At 41.6% G+C, this 27,034-nt stretch overlaps 1 protein-coding gene across 2 annotated transcripts in view; it reads left to right on the plus strand.

Moving 5' to 3' along the window:
- The window catches only part of LGR4 (leucine rich repeat containing G protein-coupled receptor 4), a 107,314-nt gene that overhangs the window by 54,937 nt on the left and 25,343 nt on the right, over positions 1-27,034 (plus strand). For both annotated transcript variants that reach the window (XM_021083233.1, XM_013994475.2), the window contains exons 2-4: positions 2,294-2,365; positions 20,698-20,769; positions 22,981-23,052. In XM_021083233.1, coding sequence (XP_020938892.1) covers positions 2,294-2,365; positions 20,698-20,769; positions 22,981-23,052 — 216 coding nt within the window. The remainder of the gene's footprint in view (positions 1-2,293; positions 2,366-20,697; positions 20,770-22,980; positions 23,053-27,034) is intronic.

Genomic DNA, 27,034 nt, shown 5'->3' on the forward strand with positions numbered 1-27,034 from the left:
AGCCACAACAATGCAGGATCCGAGCCACGTCTGTGACAGGTCACGGCAAAGCCGGATCCTTAACTCACTGAGCAAGGCCAGGGATCAAACTCACAACCTCATGGTTCCTAGTTGGATTCATTAACCACTGTGCCACGACGGGAACTCCTAAACAGTATTCCTTCTGACTCCAATTTTGGTGCTATTTCTCTAGTATCTTGCTCCAGTGTTTATGAAAAACAAAGGGTCCCCCCCTTCCCTTCCCTGGGAATTTAGCTGACTAAATTAGCATCAGAGCCTGTGTTTAAAAATAATAATTCCTTGAAACACATATTAATTTTGTTTTCCTTATAAGTTATCTTTAAGGAATTTGAGTTGTATCCAATGATACATAGTTTTGGAGGGTATGTGAATCTCTATGGTCGTAGGATTATTCTCCAGAGAAGTTTTAGAACTTTGTTTCTTCAATTGCTCAAGCTATTTATAGCTCTTTTTTTTTCTGAAATCATCAAGCAGACGTGATCTCTCCCTGAGATTCAGTGATGGTTGTGCCAAGGTCTCGGGGGATAGTACCCCTCCCTCTTTTTAACCTTGGTAAAGTGGAGGGTTTGCTTTCTGTCTTGACTACCACTGGAGCAAAGCAGCAGGATTCAAATGATACTTAAGAAGGCTCAGAGTTTGGAGTTGCAATCTTGGACTCTGGAGCTCACATTTCCGGTTACACCACTTGTTTGGTGGCCTCAGGGAGGTTCTTTTTCCCCAGTAAGCCTCGGTTTTCCCACTCATACAGTGAGATTTGAGTCTTATCACATGGTTAGTATTCTCCACACTGCAGCTGCTACTGCTGTTTTGCGTCTGCAATTATTCTTATTCTTCTCAAACCAAGAAGTTTTCCAAGCCTGCCTTGGGAAAGGCCAGTAAGCAGGGATGCACATTCCACTTCTAGATGGTAGTGAGAGGAAAGATGGGGAGAAGGGACTCATCTACCTATTCCAGGTGTGCTGTAAAGGACAATTTACCTGACTGAGGTAAAGAACAGTGTTATTGTTGTCAGTGGGTTTGGTTTTTTTTTTTTTTTTGGTCTTTTTGCCTTTTCTAGGGCCGCTCCCACGGCATATGGAGCTTCCCAGGCTAGGGGTCTAATCGGAGCTGTAGCCGCCGGCCTACACCAGAGCCACAGCCAACTCGGGATCCGAAACAGATCTGTGACCTACACCACAGCTCACGGCAATGCCGGATCCTCAACCCACTGGGCAAGGCCAGGGATTGAACCCGCAACCTCATGGTTCCTAGTCGGATTTGTTAACCACTGAGCCACAACAGGAACTCTGTCATCGGGTTTTGATGTGCTTGATTTCTCTTCTGCCTCCTTAGACCAGTAGATCTAATGTAGTCATGGGAAAGTCACACATGTGACTTTCCATGATGGTTTCTAGAAAGGAGAGACCTGTGGGCTGAAGCACAGACTTTAAAGTGGGAGAAGAGGCAGGGGCACCTGCATGAGGCATTCAGACAGCCTAGTGGAACTGTGCTTGGTGAGGCTGCCTTAACCTTTCTTTCACGGGGTCCAGATTAAGTAGAGTATGGAAGGAGCAGGCCAGTTCAAAAGGCAGCTGCCAGGGAAGAAGGAAATGGTTTTAAAAAGTATTTTGTTTTCAACGGTTTGAACTCAATTTGTCGAGTTAGATCACCGAGTGAGTACCCTCCTTTCTGCTGCCTCATTAAGGAAAAACTGGAAATGGATTGCATACCTGTCATGTATGCACTTGTTTGTAGTCTGCATCTGTTCATAGGCTAAAAATGAAATCTACTTACAGCTCTTACCTGGAGGACTTTTATAGGTTTTGCAAAAAATACGACTAGGGTACAGTTAGGACCTGTTTTATTATCCCTGACACAGTGGCTTTAGAAGCCACCCAAACCTGCAGATCTCTTTTATTAGGTACTGGGTATCTGTTTGTTTATTTCTATCAGGTATAGCCCTTTAAATACAGCACACTAAAAAGCCACACTGCCTCACTCACTGTAGGTAGTTGGAGACATTTTTCCCCCCAAGAATATTTAAAGGGTGAAAACCCAGGCTCTGGGTACATTATAAATGATGGGACGTCATTTGTAATAAAAGATTTAACTTTTTGGCTTTCTGAGCATTGACTTCTGAAGCTAAATTCTGGTTATCTCTACATCTGTTTTCGGTGCCCATTTTTCGGTCTTCTTTATAAAATTTCAGTACCTAATCATTTTTTTCCTTTTGAATTAAGTGCTTGAAGTCTAATATCACTTAGTTAACAATCTTCTTAACTTTGTTTTCCAGGGATATCAGTATGAACAATATCACTCAATTACCGGAAGATGCATTTAAGAACTTCCCTTTTCTAGAGGAGCTGTAAGTATTATTTTCAGAAATGTTTTTCTCTGTTTGTTTCTCCTGTTCTCTTTGGAAGACAGAGATAGTCTACTGTTTCTTAAGGGGCACTCAGCTTGGTTCAGTGGCCTTTGTATGGAGGAAATCTGTGTAGGGGGGAGGGATGGGAAGGCAAGCTTGATTTTTTTTTTTTTTTTTTTTAAAGAAGTGATTGCTGAAGTTATTTTTGAAAGCCGGAACTAAAAATGCTACTTCCATAGGACTTGCTGGCCAAAGTTGTCATAACCATGAATGCTGCAGTGACATGGGTTAATTACGGTGTTAACCTGAGATGACAAGGCTGCTGTGTAATTACCATGGTTGCCATAGGAATTGCCATGTAGGTGACACAACCATAAAGAATAATCCTACGCGTTTTAGGGTCATGATGAGGCAGACAACCTCAGTGGGCATGAACAAAAAACTATCTCCTTGGACGGTTGACAGGTGATCTTTGGGGGTGGGGTGAGGACATGGAATGTCTTCAGGGTCTCTGAGAACACCTTTAACTTCAAGCCTGTTTCTGAACTTGAACATCTAACACTTCCAATTTGACCATTTACATGGTTAACCATTTCCACCTGTAGTAACCTCCATTTTGTTTTGCTCTCCACAATTACCTGACATTCATAATCAAAACAAGCCCTTTAGATTTTAAAGGAATTGGGACCAATGTAGCTTAAGGATTCAGATTAAAAAAAAAAACAAAAAAAAAAACACCAAAAACCTAAATCAGAGTTGAATGGAGTTAAATGTAGGCTTCGCAAAATGGCTAAGCTAATGGATTTATATAATATGTGGAGGCAGGAAGGTGACAGTTTGATGGTAGGAACATCAAAGCGATAGAGCCCTGAAGGAATCTAAATTCATATCCCAGATCGTGCCCTACAGCCAGCTGTTGAGTATTAATTAGATCCAAGTCAGTGACTGTCTCCTCTCTACCCCTCCCCTCAAGGAACAGGAACTGAACATAAGACACGCAGGTTGTGCTCACTGCTTCTGACAGAGTGTTCAAACAGTAGTGAGGGATTTAATGAAATTAAGGAGAAATTTTTCTTCCCACACTACTTAGTTGCACATAATGTTCCCACAGCAAAAACTGGACAGAGATTATTTGCCACTTCCAAGCCTGCGAACTGGGTCAAGTTCCTTAACCTCCCTCGGTTCAGTTTCTTTGTCTTTAAGATGCAGATAACAACAGTCGCTCCCTTGCAGTACTCTGGTGAAGACAGAATGAATTAAAATAGATGTTAAATACTTAGGACAGTGCATGGAACAGCGAGTGTCCTGGAAATGCTAGCTAGTATTTATTTCACTATGTTAAAAGTGCCTAAAGTGGAGGGGGGATGTGGGAGCAGCAGCCTAATAATACCAAATGTTGTCTTGCAGTACAGGGTTTAAATGAATGCACGTTTTATTTTCTTTTTGCCTGTTTTTCTTTCATGAACATTAATTATTTTGTAAAAAAAAAAAAAAACTGTTCATTTTTAATTAAACATTTAAATCAAATGGAGGAGTGAACCTCCAGTCAAGCTCGAGGATGCTTTACCTATTTGTTTTTATTTCACTTACAGTTCTAGACTTTAGGATTAGTTTCCATTTACAGAAGTAATTATACAGTGAAAGGGCTTTAATGAGTGGTGATTCAGCCACCGTACAACCACCAGGGACATGAAACACACAGGGTAGGGAAGGGAAAGGCTCTCCTTGCTCTGGGTGGGCGGTGTGTGCTGACCACCTGTGTCAACGCTTTTGACTGGCAGCCAGCTCCACCCCAAGGGATTTTGTACTGAGTGCCTGGATGTGGAGTCCATCCTGGTTAATCTCTGCCTTGTGAAGTTTGCCTCTTGGATTTCTTTAAAATCTCAAATGACCAAGCATATGTCAAGCTCATGAATTCTGTCAACCGAGAGTTTTAATTGGAACCAAATTGGATTTGACTGCTTAGTCCTTTGTAGCGAGGTCATGTTCACTACACATTCTGCTTATCGCTGAGAGGAAGCCCATCCAATCAAGTCTGTACAGTGTCTCCAAATACTGTATGAGATTTCAGAAAGGAATTTGGTCAGGAGAGCAGATAGTTAAAGAATCCTTAGGAATAGTCTTTAGTACTTTGGGAATACTTCAGGCATTCAAGGGAATTTCTTTTCCAGGTTAATAGAAGCAGGGTAAAAAACTCATGTCTTTTCTTTACAAAACACTGGAGTTGAGTTTGACATTCCAAAATGATGCTGCCATGAGTATTGTAATATTTCATAAACAGCATCACCCTTTATCCAGAAATCATCTGGAAATCATTTAAGAGTGACTGTGAAGCTGAAGTGCCCTGAGCAGAATTGAGTGATTTACTGAGGGCTTTTTTCCATGATAGTTAATGAGGTATACTTTACAAGAAGTGATCAGTTTGGACAAATTTTATATGATAATCCAGAATGCTTGGAGTATTGATTGGAATCACTTTCCTAGTGTACTTAAGTGTTTATAGATATTTACATGTTCACTTATTCTTTCAACAAACTCTGAATCCTATTCTGGACCAGATCCTATGGTGGGTACCAGGGGTACAGAGACAAGTAAGTGTGGTCTCTGTCCTTGGAGTTGACAGTCTGTCTCGAGCTATGCTGCCCAGTACTGTAGACATGAGCCACAGATAAGTATTTAAATCTATATTTACAATAATTAAAAATATATATAATAAAAACCCAGTTCTTTAATTGAATTAGCCATCTTTCAGATACTCAGTACACTTGTGACTAGTGGCTATTGTTATGGACAGTGTGTTTCCATCATTGTAGAAAGTTCAGGTGGACAACGTGGGTCCAGAGGGAAAGATGGAACCAACACTTGGTGAAGACTGTGGAAGCGTGTGCAGGGTCAGTGGAAACCTAAAATAACCTGTGTACTTGAGACTGGCAGATTTGGAAAAGGCTTTCCAGAATAGCTTCAACTGAGTTTTGAAGGACACGTGAGAATTAGCCAGGTGAAGATGCGTAGTAAGGGAAGAACCTTATATCATGTGCAAAGGCATGGAGGTAGACATTTCATAAGTGTTAGGACCCAGGAAGTTGTTAGTTATTCCAACTGAAGTATACAGAAATGTGGAATATTGAAGGGTAGAGAAATGTTAGGACATCAGGCCAGATCACTAAGGGGCTTACAAAGCTGAGAAGTTTAGACTTTATCCTGAAGGTGTGGAGTTAAATTGAGTATGAGCGATGGGGAGATGGCTAGGATTTTTTTGTCCTGAATGACTAGATGCCATTCATTGATTTTTTTTTTTTTCTTCTCCCTCCGTCTTCCTCTGGGAATCCAAAAACATAGGATCTGGTCCTAAATTCAATGCTTAATATGTCTAAAATCTTGGGACCGTCTCCTGGTGTCTGTTCTTTAGTTTCCTACTGTTTAAAATGAGATCTTCACAGATTTATTGTAAAGGGAAAAGGGGATTATTTATGTAAAAGTGCTTTGCGACATGAAGTGCTATTTAATGAGTAACGGTAAATTTCACTAAACTTCCTAAACATTGCAGTCTTTCTTCAAGTATTTGGGGAGAGGCTGTTTTGCTTGGAGATGGGAGTTGGAGTGGGCCAGCATGCTCTTCTGTTGGCAACATAAAAGGAAAGGCAAATTTTTAGAAAATACTAATGTAGCATCCACAGAATCTGTTGTTCGATGTGATGCTGTCATAATTATTTGGGGCTCTCCTTCAGACCTGTCAGGGCATTGGTAGCCATTTAGGTATTGGCTGAAATGTGGAGTTGTGAAATTGACTTAATTAGAAACAGCAGAAGGAATATCCAACTCCTTTTCCATAGGCTACCACTGAGAAATCCGTGGATGTTTCTTTGAGCATAGATGTTGCAACAGCAGTGGAAACTGTTGCCAGTTGTTGGCACTTGTTCAGTTATTGTTTAATGCATACTATAAGACTAGGCTAATTCCATCCATTTCAAAATGTACTTTGACTTTGGAGCTTATCACAGTGTGAAAGTGAAAATTGGGTCCCTTGAGTACTCTTTTTTTGGGAGGTCTATAGGACAATTGATGGTAAGAGAGGCTTTACTTTATAGGAAAAAAAAGACCTAGTAAATATTTGAACAGAGGGTCAAAACTGAAAATTTTAAATACCTTAATTTAGCCAATACTTACATATGAAACTATACCCACACATACACATACATGCACACAATGTAAATGTAAAATGTATATACATTTTTTCTGAACCATTTGAAAGTAAGTTGCTGTCATAATGCTCCTTTACCTCTAAACAGTGTATTGATTATTCCAAAAATAAGAGTATTTTCAATAATTATAGTACAGTTGTTAAACTCAGAAAACTAGCGTTGATATATATCATCTGATCTGTAATTCTTATTCAGATTTAATAGCTATTTTGCTAATATAGCAAAAAATCCTCTGGTTTAGGACACAATTTAGAACCACAGGTTGCTGTGTCTTGGTAATTTGTTCTAAATTTCTAAAACGATGTTTTGTGGTCTCTGAGTTACTGCATATAATTACAATTGGTCAAGTCTGGCCAAGGGAAATTATTTTAGGGTACAGTAGAAATAATAATGGCAATTGACATTTATTGAGAGTTTATTATATGCTAGAAACTTAGTACCTATTATCTGGCTTAATGCTCACAAGATTCCTATCCCTATGAAGTAGATAGAACTTATTATCCCCTTAATTTATAGATGAGGACACAGAAGCTTTAGCAAAGGGAAAAAATTCATTATGGCCATGTAGTAAATAGCAGATCCAGGATTTGAATCCATGTTGATCTGATTCAAGTCTTCCTCTTAATTTCTGAGCTATGATATTTGCCTCAAGAGGCACAGGACTGGAAGGAAGCTTAAGAGGACATCTCTTCCTTGTCATCTACAATTCTAAGTGTGTCCACAGCTAACCATCAAAGGGGCTTGGCTTTGGCAAGTTCATTGAAGAGAAAAACTCCTTAACAAGGAGTTCTTAGAATGAGGTTTTCAGAGTTCCCATCCTGACTCTGGGGACACAGGTTCGATCTCTGTCCTTGTTCAGTGGGTTAAGGATCCGGCATTCCTGTGAGCTGTGGTATAGGTCACAGACAAGGCTCAGATCCCAGCTGCTGTAGTGTAGGCTGGCAGCTACAGCTCTGTTTCGACCCCTAGCCTGGGAACCTCCATATGCTGAGGGTGTGGCCCTAAAAAAACCAAAAAAAAAAAGAAAAAAAGGTTTCTAGTCTAGCCATCCCATTTCGTAGATGAGAATATCAAGGCTGGATGATAGATGAATGGCTTACTCCAAGTACAAATTACACCTACTATGTACTGGATAGGTCATCATTTTAACTCATAAAACTCTGCAAGCTATGTTTTTTCCCATTTTGCTGAGGAGGAGGCTGAGCTTTTCCTCAGAGTGGTTAGGTAATTCTCCCAAGGTCATGTAGCTTGTGAGTAACGGACTTGGTTTCAGTCCCATATCTGACTGCCTGTGTAGCTGTGGAAAGGAGTTTATTATTTCATTAAATAACTCATTGATTAAACAAACTTTTGTTAGGTAAGCACTATGTGCAGTGCTGAATTAAATTGGGATTCTTGCCTTCAAGAGAGATGAATGATGTAGCAGAGTTACGGGAGTTCAAAGGAGAAGGGAAATAACTTCTAGCAAAAAAAGATTAAGGATTATGGATCATCAAAGAGTTGGCACTTCAGGAGAGCCCTGAGGGATAGTAGGAGTTATTCATGGGGAGATGTGGAAAAAGGAGGATGAGCAAAGATATGGAGACAGACTGGGACAGGGAGGAGGAATGCTGTGGTATTTGGTTTGGTTTTAGTGCTGAATTCTTGAAAGGAAATTATGGGAAGGAAACCATGACAGGAGTTTGAGGCCAGGCTGAGGACCTTTCTTGGCAGATGGATGGAGGAGTGTCCACTTTTGGGTGGCTCTGGAAGTTTTGTGAGCTAGGAAATGACTTGCTCAGATGTGACCTTCCATCCAGGTAATAATCTCAGAGCAGAGGGGAGGATGCTTGGGACTGAGAGAGTGCAGAGAGACAAACGAATATGATCATGGCAGTTATCCAGGTGAGGATGGTGAGAATCTGAACCAGGGTAGATGAGAAGCAGTGACAGGGAGGAGGGAACTCTGCAAAAGATGTTATGGAAATAGAATCAAGAGCACATCTCAGCTGGGATGACTAGGGTGTCACTGGTAACACTTCATTTTAAGATTGCCAGGAGTTGGGTGTTGCTTTGACAAAGTCAAAGCCCACGTAAGAAAGAGCAATTGTTTCAGAAAAGAAGATACTCCATGCAGTTTTGAATATGCATCTTGAAGTTAGGTGAGAGATGGGTATGGGTGTCTGGAGATATAGGTAAGGGAGCTGAGAGTAGAGATTTATGGGCCTGGATTATAGAAGAGAGTTGTATGAGTCTAGATGCTAGAGTCTTTTATTTTGAGGGGATTACTGGAAACATTAGGTTGAAAGAGCTTGCCAAGGGAGAGAGGGCAGAAGGAAAGGGAAGGAGGCCAAAGACAACTCATTGGGAAACACTTGAATCAGGGTGTGGGAAGAGGACCAAGTGCCAGGGGAGCAGGAGAACTAGGGCAGAACTGTGCCCCGGGAGCTGCGGGAGGGAGGTTTTTCACAAGAAATGAACAATCAACATTGACATGCTGGAGAAAGGTGCTGCAGCCAGATAATGAGAAAAGGCCTTGAATGTAAGAGGTTTTTTAGAATCATTTTTACTGAGGGCTCTGAGAGTGACTTTGGGGCAGAGGAGTTCTTCATGAAGCAGGCATTTAGGGACTGCTAGTAGGTAGTTTCTGGTTTGGGGAGTGTATATAAATTTGGAATATGTCCTGTATCTGACAGGAGTCCACCGGGTGTAAGAGACAAAAACCCAGCTGAGGGATAGTTGAGGATTTATTGTTTCATGTGGAACTAGAAAGTCTATAGGTGGAGTTGGCCCAGGTGTCCTGGATCTCGGGGTTTCAAAGTTTTGAAGTTTTCTCATGCTCTCCACTTCTCATTGTCTCTACTTTTGTGTCTCAGCTTTGTCCTTCCCTGCAGCAAATATCCTGCTTTCCTATAGTGGGAAATATAAACTTCAGCCCCCATGTACATCTTTGCATTTTGAGATCCAAGATGAATAAAGTCTTCCTTGCTGCCTTTAGCAGCAAAGTCCTGGGAGGACTTTGATTGGCCAGGCAGACCTCCTGTGCCTCTTTGCACCACTTACTCTCCTCGTTTGAATTGATATGGTCGAATCTAGATCCTGGACTGATTCCCCACTAGGACCATCTAGAGTAGAGAAGACATCCGCCAGAGTCTTTCTCAGAGGAGAAAGGAAGACACGCCCCAGAGAAAAAAACCCCATAGTTATCACAGCCCACTAGAATCTAGTAAGTAGACACTCTGTGGGAATTGTTTGTTGACTTGGGCCAATCTGAAATGATAGGATAATATAAATTTACAGTGGAACCAACAAGCGCTCTGTAACTTTGTCCTATAGTGCTTAGCTGCTTAAAAGTAGAGGCAGTGAAACATGTGATAGACTTAGAATTTGGGTTTGATAGGTCAGTATTTCATAAGCAACAAGGGGAAGTCAAGTAGGGAGTGTAGAGGGTGTAGAGAAGCTAAGGAAATCACACTTTGCTGGCTTGTGTATCTATTTTAATCAAAGCTAATGATTTGTTCTTTGACTTAAAGTAGTACTGACGACAAGTAAGTGAAAATGTATTTAATATTCTACTAGCATGATTGAGTTTTCTAGCAAGGAAACAGGCGAAGTCATTTCTTTCATGTATTGTCCACTCTTAGACAAGCCATGCTTATTTAATGCAAGTTTTTATGCTTTTGTAGCATTTTTTCTTAGAATTTGTTCATCATTTTCCTCTGTTGGACTTTAAATACATCAAAGAAGATTATTATGTTAGAGATGCTAAAAATATTTGTATCATTGATGTACTTGGCCTTGTAAGAAAATGATCGTTCAATTCATGGATACTCAACTTTTAAAATCTGGATGTAGAGAAAGATGAGAGGAAAAAGAACTACCCATTAGCTTACCATTGAGTGATACCTGTGGTTAATATCTTGTTGTTTATACTTCTGGACATTTCTCTTAGTATATGTATGAATTTCTTTCCTCAGCATGATTGGTTAAGACCAACCAGAATTTACTCATGGGGCTGAGTCATGTTTGAACAAACCCAAGCTCTGCCAGGAGGGTGTGAATTGGGGTTTAGTTGCAACCAACAGTATGTGCCATGGTTCCTCTCTATACTTTTTACATCTTACCCACTTTATCCAGTCTATTTTGAGTCCTTTCTGCTGGAGAGAGCCTTCCCTGGTTTTCCTTGTCCACAGTCTTCTGCACCTTCTCTGCTGCTCACCACTTAGTGCTGGATTGAGTGTCTTGTTATTTGGTGCTCTAGATGTGTCAGCATGCACCTGTGTCTTCAACTCTCATGACTTTCCTCCAAGGACAGGGCCTATCGTCACACCTCTACAAAAATGTGGTGACAGTGCCCACATTTTTGAACTTGAAATTGAGAGAGGCATTAAGACAAAGGATTTTTTCTTATTTCAACTTTATTGATGTAATAAACCTTATTGACCTATATAAAAACTAAATTCCATTGAAGTTTTATGTTTAATGAATTATCCTTCTTTAAAAGAAGAGAAATGAGAAGTATCTTGGGAAAAACTCAGTGCTTGCTTTGCCATACCTATGGTGCTTGGCTTGTAGTAGAAAGTCAATATTTGTTGGTTGATGTTAGCTGTAAATTTTTTTAAAGCTGTAACATATTTCCTCATGTGGGTGGATAGTACATGTGTTTATTGCCAAAGGATAAATGACTAGGTTGTCAGGATAAACTTTGCTTAGGAAATGTAACCACTGCTAAAGTTTTTATTGATTTACCTGTAAAATAAAGTCTTCCATGGGTTACTTACGATGAGGAAGTGGGAGACAGAAAGGGCGTTTTGGGTGCTGTGGAACTTAAGTTTCTTTAAATTGAATCAAGCTCTTTTAGTATATGGAGAGTTCTAGATGGCCTGTAGATTGAGTTTTAGCAAGGACAACCTTATTTTTTAAGCATGACTGCTTTTGTTTTTGTACATTTAAATAGCAATGTGTAATACTATGTATGTGCATATACTATACATATGCACATATACTGTATATATACACACATATACTATATATATATACAAATATACTATATATTATATATTGTATATATATATATGAAATAATTTTCCCCTTTGTGAAGGAAGACTATGTTGAAAACCTTGGGAATTCCATAATAAGGGTTCTTAATATGTGCATACTAATAAAACATTTAATTTTTACATATACTGACATGATAAATATGAAGGTATGAAACTCTTCCCTGATATGTGAAAAAATAGGGTAATTAAAACATTGTTAGTTGATTCAAGACTCTGATATTCTATATCAGAGGAGGTTCATTTAACCTTGGTAGGAAGAATGTTCAAGGAGACCAACCTGTCAAGGATGGTAGATGTTGGCCCTCTGTATTCACTATAAAAACAACCACATCCTTGGTCCTCTGAAAGTCATTCATAGAAAATAAAACATTGTTCTGTTTCTAGAGCTTACATTATTTTGTTTTGATTACCTTATTTTATTTCAAAGATTTACCTTATTTAGCTGTGCCATAGGATCTTGGACAAGGCGTGGAGAAAACATGCTGTTTAAAAACAAACAAACAAACAAAAACCAAACCAAACCAAACCAGGAGCAGGCCCACCATACAGGGTTCTTTTAAGGGCCAACATAGTAGGGTGATGACTATGAAAACTGCTACATAGATGTTAGTTTTGTTTGTTTGTTTGTTTGTTTTGTCTTTTTGCCATTTCTTGGGCCGCTCCCACGGCATATGGAGGTTCCCAGGCTAGGGGTCGAATTGGAGCTGTAGCCACCGGCCTAAGCCAGAGCCACAGCAACGCAGGATCCTGAGCAGCGCGTCTAGCGCAGCGACAGGAGCCAGCGGCGAATCGGAGCTGTACACCAGAGCACAGCAACGCGGGATCCGAGCCGTGTCTGCACCTACACCACAGTCACGGCAACGCGGATCGTTAACCCACTGAGCAAGGGCAGGGATCGAACCCGCACCTCATGGTTCCTAGTCAGATTCGTTAACCACTGCGCCACGACGGGAACTCCAGTTTTTTTTTACTATGTACTCATATCAACTACCCCTAAGTGGGAACAATATACCTCTTGAGTTCTTCATTTTTCATAGGAGCCAGCAGAATTCTGAGCACATAGTAGGGCCTTCAGATATAAATAGATGACTAAGGACTTATTTGAGGTAAACATTATATATATATATATATTTTTTTTTTTTTTCTATTTTACTCTTTTTTTTCCTTTTGCTGCTACACCTGCGGCATATGGAAGTTCCTGGGCTGGGGTCGAATTGGAGCTGCAGCTGCTGGCCTAAGCCACAGCCACAGCAACACTGTATTAGAGCTGCATCTGTGACCTATGCTACAGCTTGTGGCATCGCCGGATCCTTAAACCCACTGAGCGAGGGCAGAGATCGAGCCCGCATCCTCATAGACACTATGTTGGGTTCCTAACCCACTGAGCCACAATGGGAACTCCGATTTTACTTTTAAAACTATTGCCAAAATCAGGGGTCCTGCTGATGTCAAATTATATTTAACAGGAGCACATCTCTCACTTGTCGGTGGTGTTCCCACTCACCTTACTTGCCAATTCGGTTTTGAACTGGAAGCGCCATCTCTGAAAGCAGAGTCATGGGCCAGTGGTTGCGCCTGTTGTCCTTGGCACGCAGCATGACACCGTGCTGATCCACCCGCCTGAGAGCATTTAATAGTGTTGCAGGAGGGGCAGTCCAGAATTTTTTGGTACAATCTCTGAGAGGTTGTATGAGTGGCTTCGGATGAAGATCTGGTGGGTAGGGACGTGAAGGTCGGGAGAGAGATGGGGAGGGAGGTGAGAAGACATGGCTGAGGGGGAGAGAAATGTGGCTCAGAAGGGAGGGTTGTGCTCAAGGTCGCTTTCTGTCAGGGCACAAGGCCAGGCCATCTGGGAACCACCTCTGCGAAGTGGCCGGAGGCGTGTGAGTGGCTGGGAGGCTGTGGCTCTGTGTCACCTACTCTGGGACCTCTCCACCCCGTGATAGAGAAAAATTGCCATGAGCAAAGCTCTCTATTGTTTGTAAGCAGAGCTTGGTTGGGCCTGTCTCTTCCCGCTGCAGTTGCTTTGCCTCCCTTCGCTTGCTCCTCCCCAAGGCTCCTCACAACAGCTGCTGGAAGCTTCTGACCCCTCGTCCGCCCTCCCCCCAGCTCGGTACATGCATCTAGTCAGTGTGTGTAGTGTAGTCCTTACTCCACTGACTCTTGGCTGGAATTCCAGCCAAATGGCTACAGTGACATTTCTGTAAGAGACTAAAAGAAACCTAAATTCAGACGCTTCTCAGAGAAGTAACACCAATTGGCATCCTCTCCAATTCACATTTGCCTCTTATTCCTTGAAATTGCTTCCCAAGTGAGGAATTCCCAGTCGAATTCAGCACATTTCACAAAGGTATGAACCCTCTGGCCCAGATGACCCTGGACCAGTGTCCATCTAACCAGTGCTCTTCCTGCTTTCCTCCCCTGGGACAGATGGCAGATAGAAAATATCACATGGCATACGCATTAAGAATCGAGGGTTAACTGAAAACGCTAGCCTCCCCTACAAGGAGCCCCTAATGTGAACCCTTGGTCCTTATGAATAATAAATGTACGCAGACCAGATTCATAGAGACATTATACACTGAGCCACTTGTATCCTATTTCCTGGAACATTGCCAAATCCAATGGGGGAGCGGAAGGCTAATGGATCACTATTTCCCTCTCCTCCACCCTTTCTCTGTCTCTCCCCCTCTCCGTCTCTGCTTCTGGGACTGTTGTAACAAGCAGAATAAATAGGAGTTGCCTTGAGGTAGACCGTGTCCCCATTTGAAGTCCTGCTAGACTTGTTTAAATTTTGTGTGATCGTGTGCACGACCCAGCATGTGTTGAGATAATACTATTGACCAGTGAACTGGTGTTCTCATGTTCAAGGTCCGCCCCACTTCCTTAAGAAAATATACTACCAGAACACGTTAAGAAAGAAAATTGTTGCCATAGCACGCTAAAATCAAGCCAAGTAGTTCTGTCCTTTTAGGAAAGTGGAGGAGAGTGGGGGAGTAGAAATGAAACAAGAGGAGAAAACATATGGAAAGTCGAAGGTGATGAGTGAGCTTTCCCCATGCTTTAAGTATCAGTGTTAACCTTTTTTGAATCCGGAGTCTCATATCGGGGCTTCATTGAGGCATTACAGCAAATACTGAGTGTTTGTTTCACATAAGGTCCCATGAAATGGAATATAGAATGACTATGACCTAGTCTCTGCCCATGAGGCACACGTAATACAGTTGAAGGAGAGGCAATAATTTCACAGTAACCAGGGGCCACATAAGTGCACCCAACGAGAGAGCTTCATTCAAGATACTTGTTGAATCAAAGGCAGGCAATATCGTAATGGTTTTACATTGGAGGCAGCACCCCATCTGGACAGTGATGATGCGTAACGTTGGAGCTGGCAGGGACTGGAGTGAGAGTATTTCAGATGAAGGCAGCGTCATGAGCTAGGAGTCCGAGGTGGAAAAGCTCTGTGTGCTAAAACGTAGGACACAAGGAACTTTGGAGAGAAAGGAAGAGAAGATCATATTAAAGGTCTGGCTGTCTCCAGAGTGGAGAAAAGCCTTTGGGAAAATGCTCAGAGTTGGGCTTTTTAACATTTAGATCTCACAGTATTTATAAAGAAGTGGTTTGAGGCAGGAGTCTAGTGGAGGTTCATGGCGGTAATCCAGGAGGAAGAAAATGAGGGCCTAGACTGAAGTGGCTACAGGAAGAGTGAAAGCGTGGATGGATACCACGAGGCTCCCTCTGGGCTCTGGAGACTGAGGAGCTGTGGGATGCAGAGCGGAGCTTTTTTCTTTCGGGCTTCACAGCATTGAAAGAATAGTAAACATTATAAGTATCATCGTTTATTAAATTCGAAAAACTTTCTGGAGCCAGCCAGTCGGTCCTCAGGAAGTGGGATGCTAAGAAAAGTATTGGGTATAGCACAGACAGACACACAGGCACAGAAGGGGAAGGAACTGGCCTTTGCTAGTCGAGGGCCATGGGTGGCAAACTCTTCCTCAGGATCAGCCACCTCTTTTTCCTTGGGAGTTGCTGAAAAAGCTCAGCAGGGAATGCTCTATATCCTAAATATAGTTGGAGCCACCTTAACCATGGAGGGATCCCATCTTCCCGGCTCTCCTGCTGCTCATCTTCAGCTCTGGGAAGCATGGACCCTTGGTCTGTTGGAAATTTCTCCATAATTGCAGTTCTGAGCTCCTAATGCCATTGTCTCTGCTGTGAGCTTTGGTCTGCTGGGTAAGAGCTGTTTGTCGTCAAACAAGGCTGTTAACTTGCCCGTGTCCACTTTGTTTCACCTTTTGGGAATTGTTTCCCAACCTCTTGGTGACACACCAGAGGCACTGCCTTGCAGAAGGACATAGATAAGCATTGGAGCCAGCCAGGCAAGACCCGGAGTTCTGCGGGCGCCTCCATTTATCCCTGCTCTGTGAGTTATGCCACGTCACCTAACCTCTCAGGGACTCAAGAGAAGCAGGGCTACTCTCAGGAGATGATTAAAATGAAAGTAGGTAGGAGTTCCCTTGTGGTGCAGTGGGTTAAGGATCTGGTGTTGTCACTGCAGTGGCTCGGGTTGCTGCTATGGTATGGGTTTGATCCCTGCCCTGGGAACTTAAAGATACCATGTGTGTAGCAAAAAAAAAAAATTTTTTTTTAATTTTAAAAAGAGAAAGAACATTAGCCACTTAACCCTGTGCCCTCAACTACCGTGGGCACATGCATAGTAGGTTTTTTCTTCCATAGATTTTTGGGGCTTTGTTACTAACCCAGTTTTTTATTCACTTTGCTCTCTTCTGGATCTGCATTTTTGGACATGAAACATCCTCCTGGTCCACTGTAAGAAATACTAGCTCATGAAATAAGCAAAATGTGAAGAGTCTTGGGAAGGTGCAATTGCTGAAGCTACAGAGCTTTTACCCAGCTGCTGTGTTTATTATTCATTAACCACCCTCTTGGTAAATGAGGGGAGAGACATTCCTGAAGGCTCCACTTGACCTGTTTACTCTAGTAAGGAACAAAGTACTCAGAGTGGGGTGAGTACCGGCCCCCTGCTCAGCATCACCACCACCCACCGCATCCTAGTAGAGCTGCTGCTCCAAGTAGTGGACTTGGATTTCAGGATAAGCCAGATGCAGAGCTTATTTGGTCATTTCTGTGAATGGCAAGGAGTGGAGAAAGAGAAGATTTTTTGTTGTTGTTTTTGTTGTCTTTTTGCCTTTTCTAGGGCTGCTCCTGCAGCATATGGAGGTTTCCAGGCTAGGGGTCGAATTGGAGCTGTAGTCGCCGGCCTACACCACAGCCACAGCCAACGCAGGATCCGAGCCGCGTCTGCCACCTACACCACAGCTCACGGCAACATCGGATCCTTAACCACTGGGAGGCCAGAGATTGAGGCCAGGGATTGAACCCAAAATCTCCTGGTTCCTAGTCGGATTCGTTAACCACTCTGCTATGATGGGAACTCCAAGAGAGGATGCGTTTTGAAGTTAGGCCACTCTGGTCTTCTCAGGGCTTATGAAAAGGCAGATATTTGAAGAAAGGAAGCAAATATTTTGGCTAATGTGGTTCATCACTCTTTTCTGTTGCTGAGAAAAGGTAATCAGGTGCTCTGCGTTTGGCCATTCCTTTGTTACTTTGTAGTTACTTTTTTTTTCCTGAGCCTGGAACAATAGACTGAACCCCTAGAGGAAATCCCACATATATGGGGACGTTCAAAACTAGTATTAGTTAAAGAATGAGAATCCTGTGACAGGATTTGTGTTTTGGTCTGTCGACAGTGTTTGTATTTTGATGGGCTTGAGCTATTTATTTATTTATTTTCTTTTTAGGGCCACACTCACAGCATATGGAGGTTCCCGGGCTAGGGGTTGAATCAGAGCTGTAGCTGCTGGCCTGCACCACAGCCACAGCAACGCAGGATCCGAGCCGCGTCTGCAACCTGCACCACAGCTCATAGCAACGCCAGATCTTTAATCCATTGAGCGAGGCCAGGATTGAACCTGCATCCTCATGGATACTAGTCGGGTTCATTAACTGCTGAGCCACCATAAGAACTCCGGCTTGAGTTTTTTAAAGGCTGGTCTTGCAGGTAACATAGTCACCTGAGGACGTACAGTCAGGGGGAGAAAGGCTGTTGCCTCTTATGGTCCTAGTGGTCCAATATGATCTTATAACATGTGACCCTTTAAATGCTGCATTAAAGCTGTGAGCACTATCCGTTGAATGTAGCTAGGGAGTCTGGAGTGTTGGAAGCCCCTTGAGAGGGCTTGTACTATCCCTGAACTAAGGTAGACTGTGGGTTGCTATCCATTTTTAAGGAAGAAATGCTGACAAAGGAGTTTCTGCCTAAGGGGTTGGCAGGTGGGTGAGTGGTAACAGAATTGTGATCTCACATACCCTGTTCTCGAGGCTTTTGTACTTTGGCCTATAAGACTCATGTGTTAGAAACAACTAGTAGAAGATAGCCTGTTTAATTATGCATTCCAAGAATTCACAAATAAGGCATGTTGGTAAGAGCTGAAGTTTTTGAGGAAGGTGGCACAGGAGTCAGGGATTTAAAGGGTGAAAATGAGGTTGTGAAATGAAACATTTAAAGTCCTAGTGGTGGAGTTCCCGTTGTGGCACAGTGGAAACAAATCTGACTGGGAACCGTGCGGTTTCGGGTTTGATCCCTGGCCTTGCTCAGCAGGTTAAGGATCTGGCATTGCTGCGAGCTGTGGTGTAGGTCACAGATGCGGCTGGGATCTGGCATTGCTGTGACTCTGGTGTAGGCCGGCAGCAACAGCTCCAATTGGACCCCTATCCTGGGAACCTCCATATGCTGTGGGAGCGGCCCAAGAAATGGCGAAAAGACAAAAAACAAAAATTAAAAAAAAAAAAATAAAGTCCTAGTGGTGAAGCTAGTCTAGAGCCCAAAGGATTTGCTGAGGAGAAATAATTTTAAATAGAACATTGGAAAGTCTTAAAATCATCTTCTCCACTTCCTTATTTTACATATGGTGAACACCACAGGGTGAAAGGTCATGAGGCTGATGGAACAAAGCAAGCTATTGTGAGCCTGGGTTGAGGGGAGCCCTTGAAGGGCATGCAGTTTAGAGCTTAGGTGCTGGAGTGCCTTGTGAGAAACAAAGTCATAAAGAGTGAAAGGGCTTTCTATGGAGAATTTAGTTTAGGGGCATGAACCCTGTGCCAAACTTGGCGTATTGCCTGAGAATCCAGCACTGTTGTCCTTGCTACTAAAGAAATAATTCTCCATATTCATTCTTGGTTTCTGAATCCTCTTTCATTTTCCCATACTCCCCTGAACACACACACACACACACACACACACATACATCTTTAGTGTATATTTCCGTGTGAATGCTAAGGAAGAATCAAGTATTATCCTTTCCAGAGTGACTTGCATTTTAACTGGGGAAAAAATGTCAAGAGAAAATAATGCATCTAAAACATAGAGTTTCAGACCTCAGTGACTTCAGGTTTTAAAAAGGGTAAAGGAGCCCTCCTTATGTCCCTAAGATCAGGGTGTCTAAGAAGAACAGATCGAAGGAGGGGGACCTGAAGGCTAAGAAGAGAAGGTGGGCACTCATTTTTGTTAATCAGTAAAAGAAACTCTTTGGTGAATAAGGCATTAATGAATAAGGCTCAGGGGTTCAGGGGCCTTACAGAAAAAAGAGAAAGGGCCATGGAAACGGACTCCTTAAAGGAGGTCTTGACGACTTGATGCACATGATCCTAAGACATGAAGGGGAGAGAGCATTTAAAAAAAGAAAAATCATAGCTAGAAAATCTTGTTGCTTGGGAGAGTACCCTGACGGAACCAGGAAGCTGGAAGAGCCCTATGTTTAATCATGTGGGCACACAGCTATCATTTTTAAGTCAATACAGTTGACCCTTGAACAACACAGGGGTTAATTACTGACAATTTATAGTTGCCCCCACCCTCATCTGAGTTTCCTCCATATCCAAGGATTCAACCAACTGTACTATTTACGATTGGAAGATATCTGCATGTCCATGAACTATGCAGTTTAAACTTGCTGTACTTGAAAACCTGCCTGCAGTTCACCTGTTTATAAGTCACTCAAGAAGTTGCTGTTCTGCTTCCTGCTTCTTCTCCCTAAAGTTCTTTAACTTTTCCTCCATGTCTCCATGCCTGGGAAAAATGGAGAAAAAACTGGGGTTCAGTATGAATTGTGGGGCTCAGTATGAATTGTGTGCCCCTTTCTTACAAAAAGACCCCCAAATTCTTACCCTTTTCTTACTCCCCTCTTATTCCCACTTAAATTTGTCACTTTGAAATTTCTTTAGGAAACAGTTTGTTTGTTTATTTATTGTTTTTTTAGGGCTGTACCTGTGGCATATGGAGATTCCCAGGCTAGGGGTCCTATCGGAGCTATAGCCACTGGCCTATGCCAGAGCCACGGCAGCTCGGGATCCAAGCCGTGTCTGCGACCTACACCACAGCTCACGGCAACGCCAGATCCTTAACCTATTGAGTGAGGCCAGGGATCGAACCCACGACCGTATGGTTCCCAGTCAGATTCGTTAACCACTGAGCCACGACGGGAACTCCGGAAACAGTTTATTTCTTAAAAAATATGCCTTCATTTGGAAAGTTATGCTTACAGTAGCTTTCTCTTTTAACCTCTCTTTACACGGAATATGCTGCCCTGGGTTATGGAGAGATAAGAGGCTACCTTGCCTCCCTAAGGCATTCCTTCTTGACAGACTGGTTTACTCTGATCTGTATAAAACTCCTGCCTGCTGACCAGTGGTCTGAATTTATGAGGCACTTGGAAAACACTGCAGGCTGCAGAGAGTGACCATGAATAGCAAACTTAATTTGGTCTAATGTGTTTTGGCTTGCTTGACCTCACCAGAATAAAAATGTGCCCATTTAAATTATTGTATCGGAATTAAAAAATGTTCTAGAGACATTTATCTCATTGGATGGACCTTGGGATTGCTTTGGCAAAGGGTTAAGCCCTTGTGTTTAATGTAGAGCTTCAATGGCAGATTGGGTTATTGTGAATTCTAAATTTTAAGAGTCCGAATTACTGTTTTTCTCTTGCTACTTTTTTTTTTTTTTCCCTAGACGATTGGCTGGCAACGACCTTTCTTTTATCCATCCAAAGGCCTTGTCGGGGTTGAAAGAACTCAAAGTTCTGTAAGTAATGCAATTTTAGAGTTTCACAGCTGGCTGTGTATTTTCTTTCTGCATAGTCAACATGCTCGGAGCTGGGTTAAGCACAGTTTCTTTTAATTCAGGATTAAAAGATTTAAGAATGGCCAATGGGGAGTGTGGGAGGCTAGAGGTTGGTTTAGGCAAACTTGGGTCTAGATAACAAAAGTTAACATCTAAATAATAGGTGTTCTGACCTCCAGTGCATTACAGTTGAATGTTAGGCTTTTCGTGTGGCTAATGCACTGAATCAAAATCATAGTTAAACTTTACGTTTCTACTTTTATAGCTATGAGAACTTTGAATTAGCTGACCCCAATGGAAAAAAAATGCTTACAAGAGCTCCAAATGGTAAAATCATTTTAAAGTTAAAGGGAATTTAGATGCCTATGATTTATATAGCCTATGAGGGATCAGGAAATAAATTACTGGCAGTGGTCAGGAACTTGGAGGCTGGCAGATTGGAGAGAAGGTGAATTGACTGCTGTCCCCACTTTGCCACTCTCCTGCTGGGTGACCATCTGTAAGTCACTAGACACCCCTGGTTCAGTGAGCTAGATGGTCTCTTTTCCATTTCATTCTGTGGTTATGATTACATCAGGCAGTCATTTTATTAGTGTGACTGGGAAGGGCACTGGGCAAAAATAATAAATAAAGACTTCATTTTCATTACTGATTCATTCCTCCATTCTCCGGGTCCTAACTATTAAATGATTGAAGCTATATTTCTGCCCTGGCCCTGCATTCACTGAGGACATGTCTACTGCTCCCTAAGAGCTCAAGGTCTGCTGTCCTCTTGGCAAAATTGGCTTTATTTAAAGTTCATGTTTCTGGGCTCTGCTTTATTCCTTTTTTTTTTTTTTATGGTGGCACCTGCGGCACATGGAAGTTTCAGGGTCAGGGATTGAATCCAAGCCACATTGTGGCTTATGCTGCAGCTGTGGCAACACTGGGCTGGGGATCAAACCCACACCTCCATACCAACCCAAGCCACTGCAATTGGATTCTTTTTATTTCATTTTTATTTATTTATTTATTTATTTATTTAATATTTAGGGCTGCATCTGCAGCATACAAAATTTTTTACCAGGCCTACGCCACAGCAATGCCAGATCTTTGACCTATGTTGCAGCTCAATGCTGCATCCTTAATCCACCGAGCAAGGCCAGAGATCGAATCTACATCCTCATGGTGCAGTCAGATTTTTAACCCATGCAACACAGCAGGAACACATACTTTATTTAAATTTATTTATTTATTTATTTATTTATTTTTGTCTTTTTGCCATTTCTTGGGCTGCTCCTGCGGCATATGGAGGTTCCCAGGCTAGGGGTCTAATCGGAGCTGTAGCTGCCAGCCTACGCCAGAGCCACAGTAACGCGGGATCCGAGCCGCATCTGTGACCTACACCACAGCTCATGGCAATGCCGGATCGTTAACCCACTGAGCAAGGGCAGGGACCGAACCCGCAACCTCATGGTTCCTAGTCGGATTCCTTAACCACTGCGCCACGACGGGAACTCCCTTTATTCAAATTTAAAGAGGCATTAAATGTTCCAGTGGGTTTGCTTGTTATACCTCCCAGTTAACTTGTTATACCTCCCAATTAACACTAACAGTACCTGAGGTGATGAATATTCATGAGGGTGCCTTAATTCCTGAGAATGAAAAAATCCTGATGACCCAGTGTTAGGAGATGACTTGGGTTAGTGGCCTAGGTTTCATTTCTGGCTTTAAGACAAATGCCTCTTGCTCCTCTTTGGCAATTCTCTTGTCTTGGGTTCTTTTTTTTTTTTTTTTTTTTTTGTCTTTTTTGCTATTTCTTTGGGCCGCTCCCGCGGCATATGGAGGTTCCCAGGCTAGGGGTCGAATCGGAGCTGTAGCCACCGGCCTACACCAGAGCCACAGCAACGCGGGATCCGAGCTGCGTCTGCAACCTACACCACAGCTCACGGCAATGCTGGATTGTTAACCCACTGAGCAAGGCAGGGACCGAACCCTCAACCTCATGGTTCCTAGTTGGATTCGTTAACCACTGCGCCATGACGGGAACTCCTTGTCTTGGGTTCTTTCTACTTTGACTCCTCCCTCTTTTTGCTATTGGAAAGATTTGGGTGAAAAGAAATGGTTCTAAATTCTTCTAAGAAAAAATGGTCACCACTGCTTCTTACTCACTAACCAAACCTTTTTTTCCAGAACCCTCCAGAACAACCAGTTGAAAACAGTACCTAGTGAAGCCATCCGAGGACTGAGTGCTTTGCAGTCTTTGTAAGTAACTTTTTGTACTTGAATTATTAGGAGACCAAAAGAACTGAAACCCCAGGGAAAGAAGAGATTTATCCCTTCTCCTAGGTTAAAAATGGGGATGCCTAGTTGCTGTTACTGTGAAATGTCCTTTGGTAAGAGAAAAGGTTTATTTACCTCCCCTCCTGTCTCTGAGGCTGGAGAAAAACCACAAGCTTGCATTGTGGCTGGTGAATGTCCCCTCTTTGGAATCAGAATTATGTGTGTACAGAAGTACTAGAGTCTTGATGATCATCAGAGCACAGTGATTATAAATCCTCATCTGTGGATGTTGAACACATATTGGCAGAGGGCAGGCTTGGGGGTAACTTAATTACCCATGCTGTCTCCTTATCAGGATTTTTTTGAGGAAATGTTGGTTTAATGTAGAACGTTCAAGATTTCAGCTCTTGGAGTTCCGGTTGTGGCTCAGCAGGTTAAGAATCCAACTAGTATCCATGAGGATGCTGGTTCAATTCCTGGCCTTGCTCAATGGGTTAAAGTATCTGGTATTGCCTCAAGTTGTGGTGTAGGTCACAGATGCAGCTCAGATCTGGTATTGCTGTGGCTGTGGCTGGCAGCTGTGGCTCCAGTTTGACTCCTAGCCTGGGAACTTCCATATGCTACAGGTGTGGCCCTGAAAAGCAAAAAAAAAAAAAAAAAAAAAAAATTCAGCTCTTAACAAAGTCCTGTAATATAGCACAGGGAACTGTATTCAATATCCTGTAATAAACCAAAAGGGAAAAGAATATGAAATAAATATATATCACTGAATTACTTTTCTGTATATCAGAAACTAATACAACATTGTATGTCAATTATACCTCAATTAAAAAAAAGGATTTCACCTCTTATTTTTTTTTTTGCCACATTTAGCCACTATTTTCAAAAGCTTTCTCACATAGCATTTCATTCTTGTCTGCATTCTTTCCCCTATAAATGTCCGTATGTATCTGTATGATTCCCCTATAAATGTCCGTATGTATCTGTATGAAGCTGAGGATCACTGCTTCATGGTTTTGCTATGCACACCCCACCTCCCCCTGGAGTGGAGAGAGGGGGGTTCAGGTGGGCAGCAGTGCTATCACGGGGATCCTGAAAACCCACAGAAGATTCTAAAGATAAAACCATTTTTACATTAAATGAACAGATATTTGTTCAGGACTAGACCATGTGTTACAGACTCATGTTGTTAAGGCTACAACTTTAGGTTTCCACATCCCTGGGGTTGAAGATCCAGTTTCTCTGTCCTCAGGGGCTCGATCTGGGAAAAGGCTGAGAAGCACTGATCTGAAGCATGTGGATGTTGTAATCTTTTGCCAAGATTAGGAGAAGCCCTGTGCATATTTATCCATCAGAATGTTTACGTGCTCTCAAAAGAAATTCCTACAAGGTCAGATTAATTAGAATTCTGAAACAGACCCGTCTGGTTTTGAATCCCCACCTTGCCACTGTGTGCTGTTAGGCAAGTGACTTAAAATTCTCTACGCAGTAGTTTGCTTATTACCTACTGGGTACTTCAGTGCATGAAAAATGCTTTTAACAGTATTTGACATGTAGTAAGTGCTCAGTAGACATTTGTAAAACCTATTCATGATATGACTACATTATGTGTTCTTTTTTTGATTATTAGATTACCCAGTTTGCTTAACTAGGTGAAGGCAACGTCTGAAAGTAATGAAAAAGTACCCTTCAAAAGAAGCAACCTCACTAGTTTTTCTGCTAAAGTAATGAACACAAATGAACATTGCTTCAGTTCATGTTCTAATATTAAATACAGAGGGACTAGGGCCTACTTTCTCAAAGTCCAACACTTGGGCCATCCGCAATGGAATTGCTAGAATGCAGATTCTTAGGCCGTATCCTAGAAGTCATGGTATTATCTCTTTAAAGGTAGGGTCCAAGAAGTGGTATTTTTAAAAATTTCCCCTGATTATCCTCATGTACATGGAAGTTTTGATATTTACTGAATGAAAAATTATAATAGTTATCACCCTTAGGTATTCTGCATTATAAAATTAGGTTTTAACCATGTCACGTATTTGTGTACTAATCTATCCTTCAGGGTTTTTTTTTTTTTTTAATTGCCCTTTGAAATAACTGGAAATGCAAACATTTGTAGAAATGCATGTGAGCTACAAAAGATTTAGGTGCAACAGATTGACTGGCTTGTCCCTTCCACTTGTTAAGATAAAAAAAATTAATTGCAACAAAAGCACATCACCAGAAACTGTAAATTACAGATTACATTTTGATTTTAGATTAGATAGTCTAGTAGTTGATGGGCAGTGAAAGTGAAAATGAAAAATACGTATTAATAAAGCATATCATTTGCTATTAAGGTTAAACTTTAAAAATACCTAATGTCATAAAAAGGAGTATCTGAAGGTAGTGGCCATTTAATTTCTAGTTTCAGTATAAATTTAATTTCATGTAGGAGTATGTTAAATAGCTCATTTCATCAATGCCAAGTTATGGAATATAAGGATTTTTTATTTGCCATAACTAATCAAATAGATTTTAAGCAGACACTTTCAGTGAATAGATTGGAATGCATTCCTTTAAAGAAATGCAATTTTGTTACCTCTAAACCCTTTCTAACTTCAGATGGATGCAGACAGAGGGAGCCATGTTATTTCCCTTGGATCTGAAATCATTAGACATTTTAAATCTTGTTTTCTTTTGCTTCTTTAGAATTTGTTTTCTTTCAAAATCTTCATGCAGGACTGTCCTTATTTCCCAAGACTTAATGATCATAATATTCAGTCTTTTTGTCTAGTTGGAAGTTGAAAAAGAGAAGGCTCAAATCTTTGAGCGTTAGAAAAATTACCAAGAAAATATACAAATAGATTTTTTCCCCTCTAATTTGTGGTCCATAAGACCATTAAGGTGCCCATGAGACATTTTTTTTTAATTTTGATGATTTAAAGGTGTTTTTCACTGAAATCCTAGGTTTCTTCCTTTAAAATAGTGGTTTAAACAAGCATGCTGTGCTCATCAATCACCGAGTGCTTTGCACCATTTAAATTATCTCCAAAATTGGGATGAGGGGGATAGGTGTGAGGAGAGGAGTCAAACTAATTTTTTTAAGTAAAGACATTGGGATTTTTTAATATGTACTAGAAATACAAGGAGCTGTGTCAAGCCTGCTTTATTCTAGAAGGAAATGTTCATGGGTTTGTTAGCACAGTGGGTGTAGTGCTCAAGTTAGATACAATTGAAATTCTCTCCTGATGTAAAACAGTCTTATCAGCACTTGAGTCAGTCTGAAAATCTGATCTTCAGACATGAATTACGTGAAAGATTTCCTTGTGGTTTTGAAATGGTGCTTAGAAGGACCAAAGTTCATTAGAGGTTGAAATTGACTAGAAGTGGTGTTATTCAAGTGTGTGATGATGGCTATAAAGCCTGAATGGGAATTGTAGATATTAATAAAAAGCTAGCCTAACAGCCTTCCATGAAGCCATGAACACGACTAAAGCATTGCCTGAGCAGGATATCAAAATGACATGTCAGAATTTTCTCCACTAGAATTTTTTTTTCCTTACATTAGTTCATACTTATATTGGATATTAAGAGATTTCACAGACTAAATTTCCTAGGTCTTCTACAATAATGGAATTTCTTAAGTACTTGAAACTGGTAACAATATAATACTGTGTTTACATTATCGGTAAGTTAGGAGGAGAGAGAAAAAGGGAGAGCTATTGATTACACAGAACAAGGGTTTGTGATAAGAAAAACATTCATCAGTAAATAACTATCTACATGTAGAATTGTTACTGGGTTTTTTGTTTTTTGTTTTTTGTTTTTTTTTTTTTTTGGAAGTTACCAGGCTAAGGGTTGAATGGGAGCTGCAGCAGCCAGGCTATGCCAGGCATAGCCATGGCAACACCTACACTGCAGCTCACCGCCAATGCTGGATCCTTAACCTGCTGAGCAGCACCAGGATCAACCTGTGTCCTTA

Source organism: Sus scrofa, chromosome 2, assembly GCF_000003025.6.
Source record: "Sus scrofa isolate TJ Tabasco breed Duroc chromosome 2, Sscrofa11.1, whole genome shotgun sequence".
Taxonomy (NCBI): domain Eukaryota; kingdom Metazoa; phylum Chordata; class Mammalia; order Artiodactyla; family Suidae; genus Sus; species Sus scrofa.